Source organism: Eufriesea mexicana, unplaced genomic scaffold (genome assembly GCF_001483705.2).
Source record: "Eufriesea mexicana isolate 0111107269 unplaced genomic scaffold, ASM148370v2 scaffold794, whole genome shotgun sequence".
In the NCBI taxonomy this organism is placed as follows: Eukaryota; Metazoa; Arthropoda; class Insecta; order Hymenoptera; family Apidae; genus Eufriesea; species Eufriesea mexicana.
Window position 1 is genome coordinate 246,931 of NW_016908953.1, and position 22,324 is coordinate 269,254.

The following is a 22,324-nucleotide window of genomic DNA, read 5'->3' on the forward strand; positions in this document are numbered from 1 at the left end:
GCGTACCTGACGCAATCAAAAATGGAAAATAGAAAAAGATAAGGGGCAGCATCATGCGTTCTATTTGATCTTTTTCTGTTTGATCTTACGCGCAGCGAAAAAATTCCCGTTTTGCGAATCTATTTCCAACGAACAAAACGAACAAGGGACATCCGATAACGGGCATTTAATTTTACTTTTCCACTTTTTATCACGGTTCCGTAACAAGCGTCACGCAAAAAAAATATGGCGAGAAAGGTATTTCTGCGTTTTTCGCAGGAATTCGAAACTAATGCGGGAAAAATACAACGGAGGAAGAAACAAATCCGCGGGGAACAGATGGAATCGCGAATCACGATACCCAAAATAATTATCCGTCAGACCGACCGAACCCTCGCGCAGCCACAGCTAGGGCTTTCGCTAAATTGTTCCGTACTTCGAGCCCACCTAGTCGACCATCGAGGATACCTCGAATTCCGCCGGGAATTCCTTTAAAATCCGCCGCAAAGTCAACGCTGCAGAAGAAATCTCAAACTCGCGAAAGTAGAAAAAGAATGTTATCCGCTACCTGCACCCATAGGTTCGTCACGCTTTATGCTCGTGACGGAGGAACGACGAGATCGATGTTGAAATTCGGCAAAATGCGACGAGTACCAAGCTCAACCGTGGTTACAACTCGTAATGGGCGATACATATAACGCGACAAGCTTTATCCGACGAGCATGTATTCATCAATTTTGTCGAAATTTAGTTGGAAATATGAAGTTTATTATGATATGCAGGGATCTAACAGCATGCAGTTGTATAATGAAGAATATATAAAATGTATTAATAGGGAAACATACACACGCAAAAATACAAATAAATAAAAGTCCATTGCATTGCCATGTGTTCGACGTGACAAATTTGGAGCTGAACTTTAGAAACAGAGAGCTTTTGACAGAACGACAGAAGACCCTACGACACCGATACGATGACAGGTCCTTAAAACCTAATATCAGCTATTGGCCCGCAATGCCTGGTACCTGACATTAACCTTTCATTGCTATGGATCATTCCAACAAACTTTATAGACGATGCACGTTGATCTCGTCCAGCGAGATGTCCAAAATAAACCTCACCGAGTGGAATACCGTGAAACAGCGAATGGTAGTTAGTGTTTCGAAAGCGACCAAACGACCGTTCGATAATCGAAAAGCGGAAAAAGCGGAAAAGACTGGAGCGGCATATCGACGAGCGTGTTAAAACCCCACGCGGATATTTTACACCGAGTCGGCTAACAATGAAAGCTCAATTAATATATTGCAGCCGATCAGAACGGTACTCCAAGTTCACCACGACGAATCAATGATAACGATCGGTAGACGCATTCCACCCATTTCGTTTCGTTCGTCCGCTCGACAAAATGGCGGAGCGGTAACAAGATGGCGGCTCGCCGGGTAGAAGCGAATCACTGTACTCGGGGGAGACACGTTCCCTCGCACGCTACGTGCACGCTCCCAACTTTCGATCTCTACGCCTCCTCCACCGTATCCCATTTTCCACTGCATCCTCGACCGCAGTTGCCTCTGCTGCTCGTAAATTTTTTAGTCGTTGTCGAAGTATCCGGGATAATTGTATCGGTCGCGAAGAAAATGAGATTTCGTATCTTACCCGGGGAATCCTATTTCGACCGCTAATACTCGCGCTCCCAGCGTCCTCCGTTCCGTATCTTCCTTTACAGCCATGAGTGTTTATTCTCTTGAGATTGTCCGTCTAAACGGCGGTTGAGGCTCTAGAACTGATACCGATGAAACGAAACGAAAAAGACGCAAAGGTATTAGAAGAAAGAGTGACCGATTTCGTGCGAATTGAAACAAAGACTGATACGTTTCACTCTTTGCGGCACAGGATTTCAGATAATAAAATAGACCCATGTTGCATAGGCATTTAATTGCGTTTTAAATTAAACAAAATTGGCACATCTTTGCTAATAAAGGAATTACATCGCAACAAATCTTTCACTTGCAACAATTGATGAATCTCTACTGGCAGGTCGAATGTTGCCAACACAGGCGAACATATTTGCAATATTTATCGAAGGTATTACCAACTGCTTTACGTAAATAAGACGAAATATGAACCTATGTACGTACAGCTACTGCAATATTTCGAGGTGGGACTAAAAATGTCACACCATGCATTACGATGCATCAAAAAGGTGGGACACTTTCAATCCCAGCGTGCCCCAAAGAGTTAGTACTAAACCCACCACGACTTAAACGACTATTTTGAAACTTTTGTTTGAAAACTCCACATACAATGCTATCACTTTGGTCACCTAACAGCGAGATTTGTTTTTCAGTATACGTATAATCAATTTTTCAATATATCCTCTTATTTCATTCTTTCAACATTTTTCTTTAATCCCACGGTGCCCCAAAGAGTTAAATGAAACTCGCGTCGAATTTTGCTCACAGGTAATGCGTCGAGATGTAAATCAAGGGAAACAATCACGATGATAAATAAGAGTGTATCGGTTTATCTATCGGGAGCCCGTTTAATGAAATTTCTGTAAATATATCGTACGGGAGATAATATAATTAAATTGCAAATAACTCACTGTTCAGGTGCTATGAGATTTCAAGCACATTCAGAAATTGTATCCTAGAACCAAATCGAATCATGCAGTTTATCGATTATCCGTGAACGTGCCTGGATTTTTATTAAAGGTATCTCGTTCCTCGAGTGATACCTCCTGTTATGAATCAGCCGTGAGCAGCGGCATTTTTCTCTGCTCGTGGAAACGCGAAAATATAACGAAAAACGACTTGGTTCTGTTCGATTCATCGCGTTATTTAATATTCTTCATCGTCCTCTGTTTCAGCTGCTCCGAGAAGTATCGGGTGCTTCTTATTTCTCTCCGAGTTAATGTTATTCAATTTCCCCTATCGACGAGGAATTACTTGATTTAGAAATTCGATCGCGAGTAACATTGCTCGCTCGTGCAAGCTGTCATCTCAGTAATCCTCAATCTTCGTGTAATACGAGAGAATATCTTAGGCAAGACTAATCGAAATATTATCAAGATCCTGAAATATTAAGGACCATTTTACTTATCCTATTACGTAGAAATAATTTCTAGCTGTGTAGCAAAACTACATACGAGGAGTCAGAATAATACAATGAAAATTTCCCTTAGAACTATTCTGCTTCGCGATGGAATCCTTTCAACTCGTCATAATCGAATATTTCAAAGCTAGTGTTCATTCCTTTGAGTCATTTCCAAAAATCGAAGGCCTAGACTAAAGTTATTCCTTCATTACCAGCGTCCCATGACTCACAGACATCCTTACCATCCTAATACCACTCGAGCTAATCCTTAATAAAATAGTGAAAATCATTAATAGATCTACAAACAATTATCCCGAGTGGATATGAAACTTTACCTCCATCAAAAACCCTGAATTCCATATGCCACCTTTCCACATCCACATTTAAAGACCGAAGGTCCGAGTCTAGGTGACAACGCTTTATTTCTGTACGACCAGAGCCCCATGACTCGCGGACACCTAGGTCTCCCAAACCATCACTCGAGTTAATGTTTAGTAAAAGATTGAAAATCCTCAATAGATGAACCGACAATTATCCCGAATTCGTTTGAATCTTTATCTCCATCGAAAAATTCGACTTTTGGCATACCCATTCTCCCCATTCACCCTTAAAAACTGAAGGCCCCAGTCTAGGGGACGATAGTTCATTACGACCAACATCCTACGACTCGAAGATACCTAAGTCTCTTCAATATCATCCAAGCTAACACCTAATGAAAAGATTAATTTTCCCAAGACCGGTAAACAAATTTGTCGAATTTGTTTGAACTTCCACCTACACCGAAAAACACCGATCTCCATACCTACATGCCATACTACATGCCACCAATAGGAGATAAACGCAACCACCACTTACACGACACATTAATCAACCAGAGCAACATCCGAATTTATAAAAATAGGAAAACACGAGAACTCATACAGAAACAAATCGAAACTGGCAACACAAACACAGACACTCTTGTATTATATTTAATAAAATCTCGTAACTTTTGGTAAACTAGTTTGCGTTTGTAAAAGGACTTGAACATCGTCCGCCATCTTCCTATCAAAGAAGAATTCGGTCGAAACACCTAGAAATTGGTATACAGTAATTACACAATATTACCCAAATTTCCATTTGTAATTTTTCATTTATTTAGTAGAGAAAAGTATTTTTCCTGGTATATGCAGCGAAACGAAATAAAAGTTTGATAATTCTTCGTATAATTCGATAAAATGGCGGTAGAAACACCTGAACTGAAATATTCGAACGAAATGAAACAGGACAAAGACAGCCAACCGCGTAATTGATAGCAGTTGAACGGAACACAGGAAGATTTCCAAGCCTGATGTCGTTTTACGTGATTGCGACGGCGGCTGTGCGTTTTAAACTCGCGAGCCGCAGTTTCCGGTTCCGTGATTATTCCGGTTCCTCCTTTTTTCCTGCGGATCAGCCGCAAATTCGGGCTGCCGTTTTATCCGCAGTTATAGAAACCGTGGCTGTACGGCAAATCTGATTAACTCGCGGCTCGTCGTTCCGGGGTGGCACGATTTTTAGTGGGACATGCAAACACACGGTCCTGCAGCGCTCAAAGACGTCCAAACCTAGCTAGGGGGCGCTCTCTCTCGCGTCTCCATTGTTACCTCGGACTTTTGTGGACCGTAGAACGGATTGTTTTCGGCCTCGTCGGCGACAGTTTTCATTTTGCCATTCAGAAAACCGTCGAAAGTTTTTGTTACGCCTTCGCTGTTGCCCCCAAGTGTTTGTCCGCGAATCGTCGCGACTTAGAACCCGGAACCAAAAGCACTTTCCGTTGGTGCCTTTGAGTCGTGAACACGGTGAACTTTGCTTGTAATTGCTGATACCTTTTGGCATCCTCTTTCATAGAAACTTTGAAAAATCGTCGAATGGCGTGTCTTTACTAAACGCACGAAAATTCGCTTCTATTTTATTTTCCTTTATAAAATACGAAGCGTGAAAATGGACGTGTGGCAGGCTTAAAATTTAGTTCTCTAAGTGGAACTATATTGCGGACTTTTAGACTTCTCAATGAAATGCAGAGGAAGTTAGATGCACATAAATATTCCCTCGCCCAGCAGTGGCACAAAAGAACTGAAATATTTCAGAAAATTGTTCGCCGGTGAAGTACGATGTTGTGAAGAAAATTTGTAAACAAACGAGAAGTTTGCTGGATGCTGGTTTCCTTCTTACACGAACCATCATTACAGCCTTAAACAATTGATGTACACGGTCTAGAGGGATAGCGAACGTGGCGTTAGGGAGGCCATTAATTTCAATTTGCAAGGATAATCCTGAAAGATGCGAGGAAGTTCTGCTCGAGTTTCCCGAGAATAACTGGATTTTCTGCGAATTCATAAAATGCGACTGATAACTCGGTTGTTACACAACGAAAACAGAAATTATAATTAACCGTGTCCCGAGGATGCGCTGAATTCGTTTTTAACGTACATTTAAACCCGCGTTAGCCCCATATAAAATGGCACACTAGTAAGGAAATTATTTTCCCTCTGGGATCTGCGAGTTTAAGAAATTCATGGAAACAGTTTATGGCTGATAAAACGGCAAATATCCCAATTAACCGAATTTTATTACTCATTTGCAATTTATAGACCTCCCTTCGTTAACGTCTGCGAGCGATCGATTAGCCATTATTCGCGAATTGCGAATAAGACTGCGCATTGCAAATTTATTAATTACGTATCAACTATAGTCGAACGCGTACTGTTAAATTGAATACTATTTCCACGAAAATACAATTGAAATCTATAATTCCTTTTCATCCTTCGAAACGTGTATTTTCCGAACGCAGAAATACAAATTTTCTCAAAAATTAATTCCCTTCCAACGCTTGGACGTTACACAAAGGTTACCAAGAATAAACTCGCACGCGTAATTTTCTATGAGATTTTCCGTCGGTTACAGGTATATCAATAAGTCACTATTATTCCACGTCGAATCCAATGTATCGAGTCGAAAAACACCGAAATAGAATATTCAAACGCGGGCTAATAAAGCGCATTATACCCCTCGAACCGGTATTTGGTTGATTATGAAACCATGTTTCTGTAATTTGCGACCCTTACATTTCTCTCGCGTATAAAAAGAAAGGGGGAGAAAGGCGAAAAAAATAAGAAAATAAAAAGGAGAAAAAACGCTTGATCCCTGCAAAAATGAACAGACTGTGTCAGTGATTTCCAATTAGTTAAGCTACTTCGATAAAAAAGTCCTCCAGGCGGGCGTGCATATCGGATCTCGAGCGTTTTAATTCGGTCTGGGTCTAATTTTTTGTCTCTCTGCGCCCGTTCGATCCGGCCTGTTCCACGACTCAGAAAATCTGAAAACGGTACGTATCGGGTCGGCCAGGGCGTTATTCATTCTCTGCCGGTTTTTACATGTATTCCAACCCTCCGCGATTGAATCGCGGCCGAATTCCTGCGATGCTCGACGCAGCGTGACGGTGCTCTGCGTGAAACCGTATCGCGCGCGAGAGGCCGCGCCGGAAACTCCCGTTGGTCGAGTTACCATCCTTTCTGAATTTACGTTACTCGAGCCGGCGTGTCTCGGATGGCTTAGAGCGATGCGGCGCGCCGCGACGTCCCGACGCTTTTCAAACCGCAACGCGACGAACTTTCCTGCGATCTTCGGTGACACGCAACATTTAGGTGATTTAATGCAGCCAACGTGACTGACTTGAGGCAACAAACCATTCGTCCCGGCAAACATTGCGATCTCCCCGATGTTTCCAGTTAAATTTACATTAACGCGGGAAATTCGGATAAATACCTTTCTAGGGTGTTTCAAATTTCTGCGAATTCTAGAATTCTTCTGTGGTAATAATTTGTTTAACCCCTTGACCATGGCAGATTTCGATACGTAGTGGCCGTACCACACGGCAGGTATTGAGTTACGATGTACGCCATTTTTGCGAAAACAAGCGCCCTCCGTGTCAGAAAGCTAAACTACACCGAGCGCCTATAGGCAATATTTGTGTTACAAACGCAAAAATTTCCAAACGTCTATAGTCGCCCTCCTTGTCGTAAACGCAAAATTCCTAAGCACCCATAGGCGCCCGCAGTAGTTATGGGGTTAAATTTTGATAAGAATCAGATGGAATATGTCCATTTGGGATTTAAAATTTCTAAGTTGGTCCATTGTGGAACAAAGAGGAGACCCAGAAGGTATTCAGAACGACATAAACAGAAGGACGTAAGGAGCTGAAGAGTTTATACTGGAGACGACACAAAGGTAAGAGGATATTACGTTCACTGAACCTTGCTCTATCTACAGTGACTCACGAAAATATTCGGACACAAAGGTATGTCTAAATTAATCACTTAGTATCGCAGATACATATACAGGATCGTGTTCGTTATTCATTCTAGGGATAAAATATTTATGTTTCTGTTAACATGAATAAATGTCTTCTCACTAGAAGAAATAATGAACACGACACATTTATAAATATCTGCGATGCAATGTTATTAATTCAGGCATACCTTGGTGTCCTAATATTTTCGCGAGTCACTGTATGTTTCTGACGTACTTCGAAAACGAGATACGACGACCTGTGCTAAATTATCCTGTGTTAAATAGTTCACAGCTAAGCCTATGTTTACGTCAGCGTCGTTCCTCTCTGCCCCTCGCTTGGACTCATCGCGTTCTGTCTACGCTTATTTATTATATACGACCGCGATACGAGTCTGTTTACTAATGTAAAACTTCACGCAGTAACGGAAATTCGTGCTACCTGTTACGACTGTGTTCGAACGTGCGAGGTCACGAGGAATAACATCCACATTCCTATCGGTAGCCATCTTGCTAACCTCAACGGTAGTCCACTCGCGGTACGCGACGCCATCTTGGACGCGCGATACTTTTAGATTATTTCCAGAATATTTCACCACAGTGATAGTATAAATTACGCTATTATTCTCTTATCTTATATTAAATACTTAAAACTAATTCCATATCTACGCTAATGACTTATAGCTATACACTATTTGGTCTGGATGGGTCGATCTCTTTCTCAAGCCACGTGACACTTTTCACGATTGCACAGGTATCGCGTAACTAACGTACTTAAAATATAACTCGAGTAACTATTTCTACGATCGCGTTAAAGAAGGATCTAGCACTGTTATACTACGAGTAAAATTCCATGTGTATACACACCTGAGAACCACGCAGAGTATTTATGACGAGTGTCCAGGAGAGCCAGCCGAAAGGACGTCCGCGCTCGACGAAGTTCGACAGGAGACTGGTTAATTTTCGACACAAGCGAACCACATCGCTTAATAGATTCTCGCTAACGTACGAGCGAAATATATTGTATAGACTATCTCGTCGAGCGAAATTATTTCTATTACATCGAACAAAGCGTCTACGAATAATTAGTTACCTGCGAATTTCTTTTCTAAAGTATTTTTCGTTAAGATTTTTACACCTGAGTTAAACAAAGTTTCGATTGTTGATAAAAATCATCTACTGTAAAAAGTATTGGGTACTTCGGATAGCTCGTGCCGATTTTTGGTAGGTGGCGTAAGGACAGGTCTGAATATATCAGAACGATTAAAAGCAAATGACATATGTACGTATCGTAAGAGATGGTACTTGAGGCATATTTGGAAAATTTTTTGGACACGATACGTTAATTTTTGTTAATTTTATACGCCTTTGAATGTGACAGAAAGTCAAGTGTATTTTAGGGATTTAATTCTTTTCTTTTATAGGAAAGACAATAATGCCAACATATGTGCTGTTTATGGCGAAGGTGCTGTAGCTGAAAGAACTGCGTGGAAGTGGTTTCCTAGGTTCAAAACTGGCGTGTTCAATCTTAAAGGTTAAGAACCTCCACTACAGACGAAGATCAGATTAAAACACTGATCGAGAATAACCCACGCAATTCGACGCATAAATTAGCATAAATGTTGAATACGTCAAAACCCACAATCCACGAGGATTATGCGAAGTTCGGCTATATAAACCGCTTTGATGCATGGATTCCCCACGATTTACGTGAAAAATCTGATGGGTGGCATTTCCATTTGCGACTCGCTCTACAATTTCAACAATGACACCATGCAATTTCGCTAAATCCGTGCTGCCAATACGAGTACCACGATTATTACATGAATTCCATATTTATGAACTCATAGCAACGTATTTCGTCATAAATACTCGTCGTAAAGAGTACATTTTACACTCCATATGTTCCCGTATCTAGCATACATCGTCGCTTTCGACGAATAAACCTGGATAGATACGAAATCGAGACAAGTGCATCGATGCTATTAGCCTTGCTGCATCCTATTCGTTTCTCCGAATGCGGAAATAAACAGTGGCGAGATAAAAGGAAAAATGGCGGGGCAGAGACGGCATTAGCGAAATAAGTCAATAGCCAGACACGTTCCGAAGTCTCCTGGTAATACACTTTCGAGAGCCATTTCGATCCAACCCCGTATCGCACGAATGAAAATATATCAATGGGGTCAAAAGCGTTTTAAAGGGCAGCCACTTGGAATGGGTTGTCCATGGGATCGTATGATAGCCCCTCCGTACGATAAATCTCCTAAAAACGACGATTCCCTGAACTGATGTTCGAGAAGATTGCACCGGAGGGTTTTACGAGGCTTTATTTTCTTGATAATTCGAACCTAGAATGGATCTTTATCGATACTCACCGAGAGATAACTCTATGGATCACTCGATGTTATAGCACCAACTAAATTATACGATACTCTTCTGCTTTCCTTTCTTTCGAGCGAAATATCTCAACGGGGCAATTAAAGATAGGATTATTGGAAACCATTCCATTTCATTTCGTGCGAGGAAGAAAGTTAACCCTTGTGTCAATAACCCAGTGTTCTTACGTACAATTTCATATAAAATATTGTCTCATGGATAAGAGATTTTAATATCCGGTCAGATCGTTGTTTGATATATTTTCTATCGACGTTTGCTTCGTGTTTGGAACTTCGTCATCGGAAAACTATCAGAATTCGTCGATAAAGTAGGCTATACGAGCGTTCGATATCAATATCGATATAATTTATCACGGATGTATTATTCCTTCCAATCTTTTTTCATTCAAAACACGAACAAAAACACGCTCGAATCGTAATAACGGAACTCGTTACGAGGTACCTACAGCGGACATAAAACAACGCTCTGAATTATGGTTACTGACACCGGGATGAACCTTTTGCACTCGACGATTTTATCGTTACAGAAAAATAGTAATTCGAAGACTTTCTATCATAAAGCTGTTGATATTTCCAAAATAGTAAAAAAGAAATCGTACGCAAATTAAGACGCAGAATTATTTTACTCTGACATTGCACGCATCGGTGCCTAGTTTTTAATTTGGTACATTAATTAATATCGATCTTCAGAATCTGATTAAATGGCGACTGAGTGTCGCCCCTCGAGTGCAAAGGGTAAAACAATATTTCTCCCGAACGATATTAAAACTCCAACGAATAACCGACATACTTGAAAATAATTTTCTTTCGATAACGCTTTTAACTTTCAAAGACATCGGAGCTGATATTAATTACGAGTCGACGGTTTCCAGCAAGTTATCGCAACTATTTGACAAGTTATCCGTGTCAAAGCACTCGCCGAGTGACAAGGAATGCATTATTAATCGATCGAGCAATTACTTGTACAAACTGGATGCTCCACCCCCTGGGCCGCAAGTGTCACGTCCATTAACGTCGCAAAATTCTGTCACCGGTGCGGCTTGTTCCGCTTTTATTTCTCACTTTTCCCGTTTACATCGCTAAGCACGGCCGAGAGTGTTGAAAGAAGGAGACATTAATTACATTAGAACGAAACGCGCCCGCTTGCCTAGACACTTGGCCTAGTAAGAATCCTCTAGCGAGTAAACGAGCCACCGGAGCAAGCACGAGCCAGGAACGCGAATTCTCTTAACCCTGTGCATTGTAACTGCTGTTACAAAGGGTCGTGAAAAATTGCCCCGCGAAACGGAGAACCTTTCTCCCGGTTAACTGAACTCTTTTACGCTTTTAATGCCGCCGGAGTAATAGCAATGATACTAGTAAACATTCTCATAGGGCAAGTTGTAGCACAAATTAATTACCGGAACGGGTCGCGAGTCCTTAGCTGTGCTTCGAGCACGGAACACGTTTCAGCTAAAAATTCGTGTACCCTGCCCTAATTCTCCAAGCGAAGATTATTGTTTCGCGTACCAAATTTGTAATCAACGAAGACAGAGAAATACCATAATGGCCCGAACGAAAAGCTAGAAACTAGGGCATATGTGACGCACGTCGTTGCACGTGTGTCGATATTCGAGGAAAAAATTGCGGAAAATCATGCTGCTCCAATCACCGTCTAATTCTTTTCGCTTCTAATTCCTATAATTTAAACACCCGCCACAGATCGGTTATCGCGCCAGAAAAAAAGAAAAAAGAAAAAGGAAAAAATAGGAAATCGATAATACAAGCGGAGCAGAATTTACGATTCACCCCGATACAGAGACGAAATTGCGACCCCCTTTGAATCCCGCGATAAATCTTCCGGTAGCGAAAAAATGACGATACTATATGGAATTCGGTCTCTCCCTATTCGATTCTTGCGGTTCACCGTGGCGAGGATAAAATATTCCCCTTTGTGTCGTCGAATCCTTTATACCATCCATTCGGCTACTTATTTCGCGCGTATTCCCGCCGCACGGAGAAGGAACACCGGCCATTACGGAATTGTATCAGAGGGAAGCTGGCCCAGGAGCCAGCCCTACGCCCGGCCAGGTCCCTCCCTTCAGGTAGGTTAGGTAACGCACGGCGGTCGGAAATGCGAATTCTCTTTACTTCTCCATTGTCCACCGTACTGCAAAGGGATTGGCGCGGAACGGGGATGCCGAGCTGGCAAGAGAGGAGGGATGTTTGCTCTTCTGGGAAAGTAAACTCCAGAGCTTTTCATACGCGCGCGACTCGTAGCGCTAACCCAATTTTACCGGTACGACGCCAACGGAGCTTCGGCGGCTACGTTTTCACCGAGAGACGGTTATTTGCCTTGCCTACACGCCCCTACAAGCCCCTGTCTTTTATGCAAAGTATTGGCAAAGATTGGAAATACCCCTGTCTACAGGGTAGCCGCGAGATTGGTGAAATAATATCGCCCAAGATGTCCTACATTAGACCGTTGTGTGTCTTTCCAGGAATTTTTCTGGGCGAGAGCAATTGCAAGGATTCGCGGTTCGTGGAATGTTTGCTTTGGAAGAAAGCGATGGTGAAACGTGGAACGATATAGGACGAGTGAGCGATACTGTGGGGGTTGTTACTTTTCTCGGGTTTGGCTTTTAAGCTCTTCGAACAAGTGCATGCGTGTTCGCGCGATCTGTGGTACCGTGATTGACAGTGTAGGGGGTCATCCCCCACGGTTGTTGAGATCGGCTGGTCGCGGGTATCCTTGATGTGGCGTTAGTGATAAAAGGGATGAAAGGAAAAGAAGAAACGTGTTTCGTCCTGGGCCTGCTAGTGGACTCGTCGGTGAGGCAACTTGGCAGACCCTGCCTTAGACTGGGATACTTTTAGGTGACATAGAAACTTCTATTTATGGGAAGTCGAGGATTCACCGAGGACTTTCTCGCAAGTCCTCGAACCTCCTTGAAGTAGGAATCCATCTATTGGCGAGGGTGAGAACACGTTGATCGCTACAACGAGAATACTGTGCACGTTTCAAATCGAAGGAATGGATCAACAAATCTTCGTTGGAAATTGTATTTTATCCTTCGTCACATATAACGAGTAGGAGACGATAACTATCGTTATTATTATTATTTAAATCTATATGGTAATAGATTAACCCCTTGACTGCCACGTAGAAATCACATATTCGGCTCAGGACGCCAGGGGATATATGCAAGATTTGTTCTAATATTTTTTTGATCAATGTTCTAATAAAAATTTTTATTTGTTCAATGGGGTATATATTATTTCAAGGAATCTTTTAATTAACGGTTATATTCGAAATGCATTAACTGTTCATTTTCATTCAATTTTTACAATTGCAGTTTTCCGGTCGCCAATGACCGCAAGAGAAACCGTGGTCGGTCATATATGACCAACGTGACAATGAAAGTGTCAAATATCGAAATCTCATCTGCTCTTGAAAAGTTGATAAAATTAACGAGTAATAATTCAGTAATAATAACTACCGAGTCACAATTTTATAATCACGATAGGAATTATAATTTTCCAAGGATCACGGAAAAAATGTGCAATTTGCAATCCTAATATCCATTTGCGTGTAACAGCAATCGGAGTAATGCAGCACCTACGAAGAACACGGATCGTAGGTTTGGAGGATGGGACGTAAGACGCAAAAAGCAGGGAGTTCTCGAAGCAAGTACGGGCTCTATTTAGAGGAGCGTGTTATGCAGTCACGAAATCTGGGATTCCCTATTCGAAACACGCGCACGCTACAGCGAGTGACATGGTCGTCGGACGACGGTATCTAGTTTTATGGCACGAACAAAGTTGTCTAGACGAAAAGACCGAGCGTGGAAGTAGAGTGAAAGGTACACAGGGCTCGTAACGAAGTTTTCAAAGACAACATCGAGTCTGATATCTAACGAGTTCATTCCACTCGGCTGCCATGGCAAAAACTGCAAGTGGAGATCTCTATCCGCCACCCTTTCCGGCCAGGTCACCCGTCTATCTTCGTCCCGCTACACACCACCTCCTTTACTACCAATCTGGGAAACGCGGAATTCCCTTTCCGTGCGTTGCTTGTCCAAGGTTCCTGCATTTTAATTTTACGGGAAATTATTGGAAAACGAGTAGCCTACATTGATAGCTCGATTATCTATTATTACCAACCTTCTGTTCTATACAGGTACTTCCCCTTACATCATTTTCATTCCTATATTTATTTACCACTATAATTATACCGTAAATTCACTACTGTCCAATGAAACGAAACATATGATAGATCGCGGTATCGCAAGCTGTGAAGAACTCTAGCAAAGGAAATAGCATTAACAGTAGATCTAGCATGGTCAAATAACCGGTGAATGGAAAAGAAGCAGAAGCTTTAAAAATGGAATAACAGGAGACATTGAGAAAATTATTATACGAATATTGAAAACGATGAAAGCAGAATTTTTAATGAAAATGTGGAAAACGGTGATTTAGACCATGGTAGATATAGTGTTAAGAGCGGTATCGGGTTCGGCTCGGACGTCCAGGGTGACATCTGGAGTACGTGTGGACAGACAAATGACAGCGTGCAGGGATTGCATGGATGAGATATTTATGACCGAGTCGAGTGAAAGCAATGAACGAAAGTCTAGGAATGCGTCCAAGTGTTTAGTCCACCGAAAACAAGCTTGCATATGAGAAAAGAGAGTGTTAAGATTTAAATAAGGCTGCAAGTTAGAATGTGTGCAGTCGAGTCATAGTGAATGAAAAATCGAGTGTTTGAGAGTTAGAGTTCAATAATTGAGGGAAAGATAATAGTGTAATATTTTAGTTTAAATAAATCTGTATGATATTAAAAAGGAGTCGTTGCTTATGCAACGAGCAGACCTCTGTCAGCAGAGGATTTATCTAGCATTAATCCTACAATGTTTACTAATTGCTATTTTATAAAAATAATACCAAGATCAATTTTAAGATATAACTAACGTGCTATGAAACGTGCAAAATAATAAAGCTACAAATTCCGATTTGGTATCGAAGCTTAGTCCAAGTCGTTATAAACTCAGATGGCTGAACGATACCAGTCGAAGATTAACATGGGAGTTACGCCATGCAAAATAAAAATCGGATAAAACGTGTAACATCCATGTGGTTCCAATCGCTGACGCTCTTACCTCCGACTCCGGTGACTGAACGATCAGAGATGTTCTCGGTGGTTTCTCCGGTGGTACCTTCTTCAACGTGCCAGTGAACGAGGCTGCGGAAGCAGCGCTAGACGGGACTGAAGCGCCCTCGTGGCCGTCGATCTGACACTGAAGTCGATGAAACTGCGAGAACGAAGTACGCGACGTGTCGGCTCGCTCGAATTGTGACAGACACGGCAATGGCATCTGCGACATGTTCGGTATCTGAATAGAATTCGGGTCGCTGGTATCGTGCTGAAGCCTGGGCGATAGCTTCTCGCAGACAGAAGATTGGCAGGATTGATGATTGGAGTTCTGTGAATAGGAAGCGGTCAATAACGTTTGATGATGACCGTGCGTGGTGTTCTGGCTCTGGGACGAGCAAGTCTTATCGGCTGACGGTTCCTGGTGGTTCGGCAGAGAGTTCGACTGAATCTGGAGAATCTCGTTCCCGATCGAGTGCTGCTGGAAGTCGCTGGACCTTTGCAATTTGTCGCCCAACTGGTTCTGCGCCTGCAAACTTTGCATCCGCACTTGCAGATCGCTCTGCTGGTGTTGAAACTGCGCCACCTTGTCGAGGATCTGATTCTGACTCTGAAGACACTGCAACTTTGCCTGTAGGTCGCTCTGTTGACGTTCGAACTGGCTGAGCTTCTCCGAAATTAAATCGAGACTCTGTTGATTCTGCAGCTGTTGCTGCTGAGCCGCGAGTCCGTCGGGTTTTTCGTTTTGCGCATCCAGTTGACTTTGCAGATTATCCGTCTGGCTCTTGCTGTGAGTCAGCAGGTTGCTGGAGATGTGGCTCTTGCGGTGACTGTGAATTATGTGATCCACTTGATCGATCGGCTTATTTAAATTCGTTTCGCTAAAGTCTGTCACCACGGTCAGGATAGTCTTGGTGTCCAACTTGGCCTCGCTCAGGGCTGGATACTGATGACAAATGTTAGGGCTGGCTCTCTGCGAGGGAGCAGTGCTCGCAGGTGGCCCAAGGTTCGCCACGGACCCACTGATAGGCTGTTCGTCGAACTCCTTCCTAGAGAGCTCCATGTGTTTCGTGAGATCGGCACTCACGTGTCGCAGATGACGACGTTGTTCCATTATCGTCCTCTGACTGATGTTAGGGATAGGCTGGAAGGCCGACTGCGTCATCCTCGATTCCTTGCGATCGTCCGCTTGATGGATCTGCCTAGGATCTCTCCTCTCTTCCGACTGATTTCGCGAACGCGGACTGGTGGAGAGTATCTGACTCTGTATCATGCTCCTTTCGTGTTCCTGTCGCTGTCGTTGCTCAGCCCATATGGTCAACTCTTGCCTGGTCTTCTCGAAATTCTGATTTACAAACGACGGACTCTTCTGCGCGGCACGATCCGATGATCCCTCGCGAATCGGCATGAACGGCATAGGAGACCTTCTAACGTCTTCCATTCTCTTGCCTTCTATAGTCATCGGTGACCTCCTGTGCTCGTCGAAGTAATCGGATCGTCTGTTTTCTTGCGGTATCGCTACTCTTTGATTAGGGCTCACGTTACCCCATTCTGGCTTTCTATCAGCTCCTATGCTCTTCCTATTTTCCTGTCTCGTATCAAAAGCCATCGGTGATACTCTTAAGCTCGTATCCAATCGCCTTTGATCAGGCGGATACACTTGATTGGCTTCGACTCGTTTCGGATCCACCATGGTTCCAGTCTTTCTCGCCGGTATCAATATTTCCTGACTCGCGTCGCCTGGAAACGTGAAGGTAATCGTATCGTTTCGCCGTTGGAAACTCGACGTAACGTCCACGGAAATAGATTTTCTGTGCTCGGGCCTAGTCACATAGAGACCGCAGTCAGCCGCAACGGTCTCGCACATTTTTTCCCGTCCAGGTGGATCGCCGTTCGTATCGACGTACAGTCCGTCCTGTCTTGTTCTGGGATTTTGATTAATAGCCGTCAGGTATCTCCTGTCCTGAGCGTCAGCCACTATCTGCGTGCCTTGCACGATTATTGCCCCGTCGCCGCGATGGATCTGCTCCTGCGGGGGATTTTGATTGGGATCGTATTTAGCCTTTGGCATGCCCGGTACGTCCACGCTCGCTGACTTTCTGTGACCAGTGTCGTGAGTGATTTTCGAATTAACTCGGGGCGGGACCATCGGTTTCGGTCCACGACTAGGTCGTTCCGTGGTTGCGATCGCGAGTCCGTGGCTCACGTTCTGAGCTATCGGTTGGATGATCGGCTGAGCCTGGTACTGACCCAATTCCTGCGAAAACCTTTGCGGATTGGGTGACTGCTGACCAAACTGTTGAGGAGGATAGATGCCAGCGTGCGGATTAAACGGTACCGCGTTCATAACCGTTTGGGGGTACTGAGTGTAGGGATATTGGGGTTGCGTGCCGAATTGAGCGTAACCCGGTGGTTGAGGCACGACAACCCCTGAGAAGTAGGGTGGCTGAGGGCTAGCGGATTGAGGCGGTATCTGCGATCCGTGTTGAACGGTTACGTACTGACCTTGGCCAGTGAACATAGGATTCGCCGCGCCACCCTGGTACAACGCGGGATCTCTGTAGGTGACGTCCCTGGTCACGTAACCGGCTCGCTCCGCGTATTGAGCTTGCTGAGGGTACATTTGCGGTCTCACCTCGAACTGACTCCGTATCTGCGTGTACTGGGTTTGATCGTAGTCAGGCACGAACTGAGGTTGAGCCTGGACCGGTAGAGTCTGAGTGCTGGTCTGAGAAACGTGTTGCGTTCTCTCGATAGCTGACTTTTCCTGCGCATACTGTTGGGGTGGAAGCTGCCCGGTCGCAGGATGTCTATCCTCCGGAACACCGACCACAGTTTGCTTCCTTCCAGGTGGATATTGACCCGCCTGCTGAGTTTGCTGTTGCTCTTGGCTCTGGCCAGTCGGCTGATTCTGTTGAGCCCTATCTTGGGAGAATCTGTCATATTCTATGGTTCGATTTTCAAAGCCGTTGGACAAATCTTGTTTGGCGTTATCAGCAGGCGGCTCGGCCCGGCCGTTCTGACACGCTGTCTGTTGATTCTCCATCGTTTGCCCGACCTGGTTCTGCTCCTGGCTATCGTTCACCCCCCCAGAACCGGACTGCGACATGCTGGCGGCCCCCACCGACGGTCGTCCGCCGATGTAGCCGAGAATTCGCCCCAATCCGCACACCGTGACGACTTACCGTGCAACTCTCTGTTGGAAATCTAGATTCTCGCTTGAACGCAATCGTCACGGATCGCGTTTTTACGCCTCGTAGGTTCCGCTAGGTCGGCTCGAGGCATGTAAACGTCGATATCGATGTAGTTTCCTCTACGTCGATCGCTGATCCGTGATCCTTATCCCTTTTTGCCCCCGACCTTTTCTACCTCGCTTCTCCTCGACGGTATAAATCGTGAGAGGAAAAGGTCGAAATTTTTAGACGTACAGCAACTTTTTCCCGAAAGCTCGCAGATTAAATTCCTCTAAATCTTTTTTAGCTCTCGAAGCTCCGTTTCTCTGTGTCCGTGTAATTAATCTTGGATAAATTTTTTCGTCTTCGTCCTTTGCTTTTCCGAAAGTCAGCGAACTCAGCCTTTAGCGAGATCTACTTTTGCGTCTCTGTATCCGCCTGCGTTCGATTTTCCGTGGAAGCTTCGTTAATAAATCGCGAACTCACCGAATAATATTACGCGAAAATTTGAAACGTTTGTCCTGGTACAGACTTTCCGAGCACCGCCCTCGCATTTCTCATTTTTCCCAGGGCAAAAGGGAATGCGCAATTACGAATGTAATCTCTTTTATTGCGCCCCTTTGTCGTGATCTCCCGTTTCGTTTCGCGAATCTTCATCAATTCCACGCGGCCGTTTTTTTACTTCATGGTCTCCTTGTCATCTGGCAACAGAGCGGAATTACGAAGGAAAACTGTTTCCCTTTTCTCTGTCCCCTGTTCGTAAATACCCGTTACGCTGGAACGTGTCAACACGCGGCAATTCACTCGTATCTCCGAGTTATTTTCGTTCGTCGTTGGATGTTGCTCCAAAAATTGTTATCCAGAAAGCTTCTCCCTTGTCATCGTTTCGCTTCCACTCGTATTTTTCCCAAAATATCGCGCCCTCTCCTCGTATAATTCGTGGCTCGGATACACGGTTTAAATATCGACCGGGAACGCGTCGATTAATCGGTGTAAATTTCTCGAAACGTTAAAAAATTGATCATCTCCTCTTCGATTCTCTCGTTTTATCGTCGGTTCTTTCAACGCTTTTGATTAACGACGGCGGTGTTCCATAGAATTTTCAGTAACCTTCGGCTCTTCCTCCTCCTCTTCTCAGCTTTAACAATCGAGTTAGCTTCAAGCGGAAGCGTAACATTGAACTTTATACCTGCTAACTTCCGAGCTTTAGCGCTAACAGCAGCATTATCGCGTTCACCGCGACGTGGATGTGGACAGAAAACCTGTAGAATCGATCTGTAAAAAGAGGACACGAAATGGTACTTCCCGTATATCCTTCGAAAATATCCCTCGTAATACCGGCGCAAAGTCGAGCACAGCGAAACACCAAAGTTGCCAGTAATCTGGAGAGTAATCTCTGTCGTTGAGTCTGGGTCCTCGCCTAAACTGAACGATCGATACGCGTTCATAGACGAGTTCGAGGGTTCGGGTGATGATCGCGTTCACCAGCTCGGAGATTTCGTATAAATAACTCGGCTGCAGGAGATGCTCGATGAAGAGATTTATTTAGCAACGCTAAGAGCCACCCTTACAGCGGCCAGTCTTCAGGAAACGATGGCAATCCGCGTTTCAACTTATCGTCGACAATGACAACGGCGAACAAAGCATTCGCTGCTTCGGAGACTATTTCACTCGGAGGAACGCGAATTGTTTTCGTGATTTCCCAAGCGCCTCGTGATCACTTTAGTTTCAGAGAGAGAGCGGGGCTATCTCTCATTGCTGGAAAGTTACACCGCGGCAAACGGAGACGTTGAAAATTTTTCACTGCCCCGGGAAGGAAGGTGAATTATCGGGTCCAGTAGCCGGGTTTACCTTCGCTATTTCATCGCCACGCGAAATAAGGACTCCCGCGGCTATGTCCGAGCGAACGGAGAATCGAAAAGCGGCTTAAGGGACGCGATGTATCGCGGTGCAATTAAAGAAGGCTTTTCTCGTGTCGTGTTCGCGAGTTTTCGTGACTTTCGCGGGACCATTCGCGACATTTTATTAGCGGCATATCTCTGAGAGCCGAACGGAAAGGAGGACGAAGCGTGGCGCATTTATCTGTAATAAGAGGCGGTCATAAGTCGGTTTATGAGCCACAATTTTCGAACGACGAGTACCGAATTTACTCGAACAGCTATCCTGCCGCCTTAACCATCGGTGCAAATGTGGAAATTAATGGGGCGGTGTTTATGCCTCGAATACTGCGGAGCTTTTACTTTGACAGCGTCTGGGACGGTACAGATTGACATCGGCGTGTCGAACTGAGATGAAATAAGGAACTGCGTTACATCACGCCGTTTGGTCATCGCGAAACTTTTTCCAATTTTATTTGTACGCAGGGGTGATTTATTTTTCTGGATAAAAGTTTAATATTCTGGATGTATACTGGGTTACCGCGTAAACGTTGTAATTCGTGGAATTTTCATTCAATGATCAAATTTGATACTATTCATCATCGCATGAAATATTCTGAAATTTCAAAAATTCGTTATTGGAGTATCGCGAATTCTCCATCACATGCACGTAGCTTTGCGAAGAAGCAAAGCCCAGGTTAATTGGAAGAAACCCTGCGCGAAATCTTTTCCTATATTTTAACGAGTCTGACTCGCGATGAAAATTTTGACCCAAACATGAATATCAAGAGTCAGACTTGGGAAGAGAAAGTATTGCGACTATTTTCGAGCATCAATCTAGTCTGTTTACCCTGTGTTGACACCTACCAATTGGGCCCAGATTTTGTTGAGTTAAATGGCACAGGAAAGGAGGTCAACGTGGCCATATTTGGTCATGTTAAGGGGGTCATCGGAAAACCTGTGCACGGTTGAAAAAATATATAAAGAAGGTTAAGAGTGGTTGGAGGACAATTTTAGTTGTAGACGATTAGTTGTTGCAAACCGAGTTGTTATTGAATCGTGAAGTTGAACGCTGTATTAAGTCGAAAATCGATATAGATTCGTGTAAAGAGATCATTCCTATGTTTAATCGTCACTCGCACACAGTTCTAATTAATTAATAAATTACCATCACCACCAATCCCTACATTATAAAGAAATTGGCAGAAAATTGATCATTTTCGCATAAAAAGTCACCTGAACGATATCTCACGTCCATTCTCGTGCTGCAATTAGTCCCAAATACGAAAGCAAATAGGAATACCAATCGACCAAGTCTATTACTGGTACCCCGCGGTGTTAGCCATCGTTTATCAATTACAAGATCAATATGGAGTACAACGTTAGTCCGTATCACCGCGTAAAATATGTTTACCGCAACTATTTCCTCTGCCAATAATTCTCTGCGGTAGCATGGCCTTCATAGTTTCAGCCATGCAACGGGGAATCTATTCCTCTAGTGTCTGCGAAGCTCACGGGCCACTTCGCAACCGACACCACCTACGGACCCAGCCCAGGGCTCCCAACTAACAGACTTTGACCAAAACCTAGGGATGTGCGTTCGACCGATGCGAGTAAAGCGACCATCTCGTTTCGCAAACAAGGGACTCCTAATTCATCATCCAGAAGCCGGCCAACGCGCTTTACATCCCAACTAATGACTGGTCTTTATACGTGCAGGGTTGAAATAGGTTGCACGTGAACGTCTATTTGCGACCCAGGCACCGTGTATCGTGAAACGTGAAACGTTCGAAACGAAGATACAGAGCAAATGGAACAAATGGTTCAGGTTACATTCGTCTCGCGTCGGTGTATGAGATACGTTTGCCTCGCGATGCTGAAGCTTCTCGTGACGTAAAATGGCGGACACCGAGGATACGAAATTAGGGTACGAAACCTAGCTAGGTTTAATCGAAGGGATTGCCAGAGATCAGGTTGTGCGAGGAAATAAATATTAGGGATGCAATGGAAGAGAATTTTTTGAAACTCCAAATGCTTGTTTTACATGTTTGGGGATTTTCTAGGGATATCTAGACTTTGTTATTTGCAAAAATGAAACACGATACAATCAAAGAGAGGATTTGGGATTTCAGTAATCTCCATATTTTTGTGGTTTTCCAGAAATTTCTGAATTTCCTTCAATTTTTCATCCATAATAAAAACAAAACAAAAATGAAACACACTACAGTAAAAAAGTGAATATCAAGAGATTTCTAAACACTATTGGGATTTCAGTGATCTCCATATTTTTGCAGTTTTCTAGAAATTTCTGAATTTTCTTGGACTTTTTATCCCTAATAAAAACGTAACAATAAAACACACTACAGT

At 43.8% G+C, this 22,324-nt stretch overlaps 1 protein-coding gene across 1 annotated transcript in view; it reads right to left on the reverse strand.

Annotated features, from left to right (window-relative positions):
* Positions 1–18,016, reverse strand: part of LOC108546797 (altered inheritance of mitochondria protein 3) — a gene marked incomplete at its 3' end in the record, with an annotated part of 256,093 nt that extends 238,077 nt beyond the window's left edge. The window contains exon 1 of the mRNA XM_017899055.1: positions 14,915–18,016. Within this exon, the coding sequence (XP_017754544.1) occupies positions 14,915–18,016 (3,102 nt within the window). The remainder of the gene's footprint in view (positions 1–14,914) is intronic.
* Positions 18,017–22,324: the final 4,308 nt, after the last annotated feature.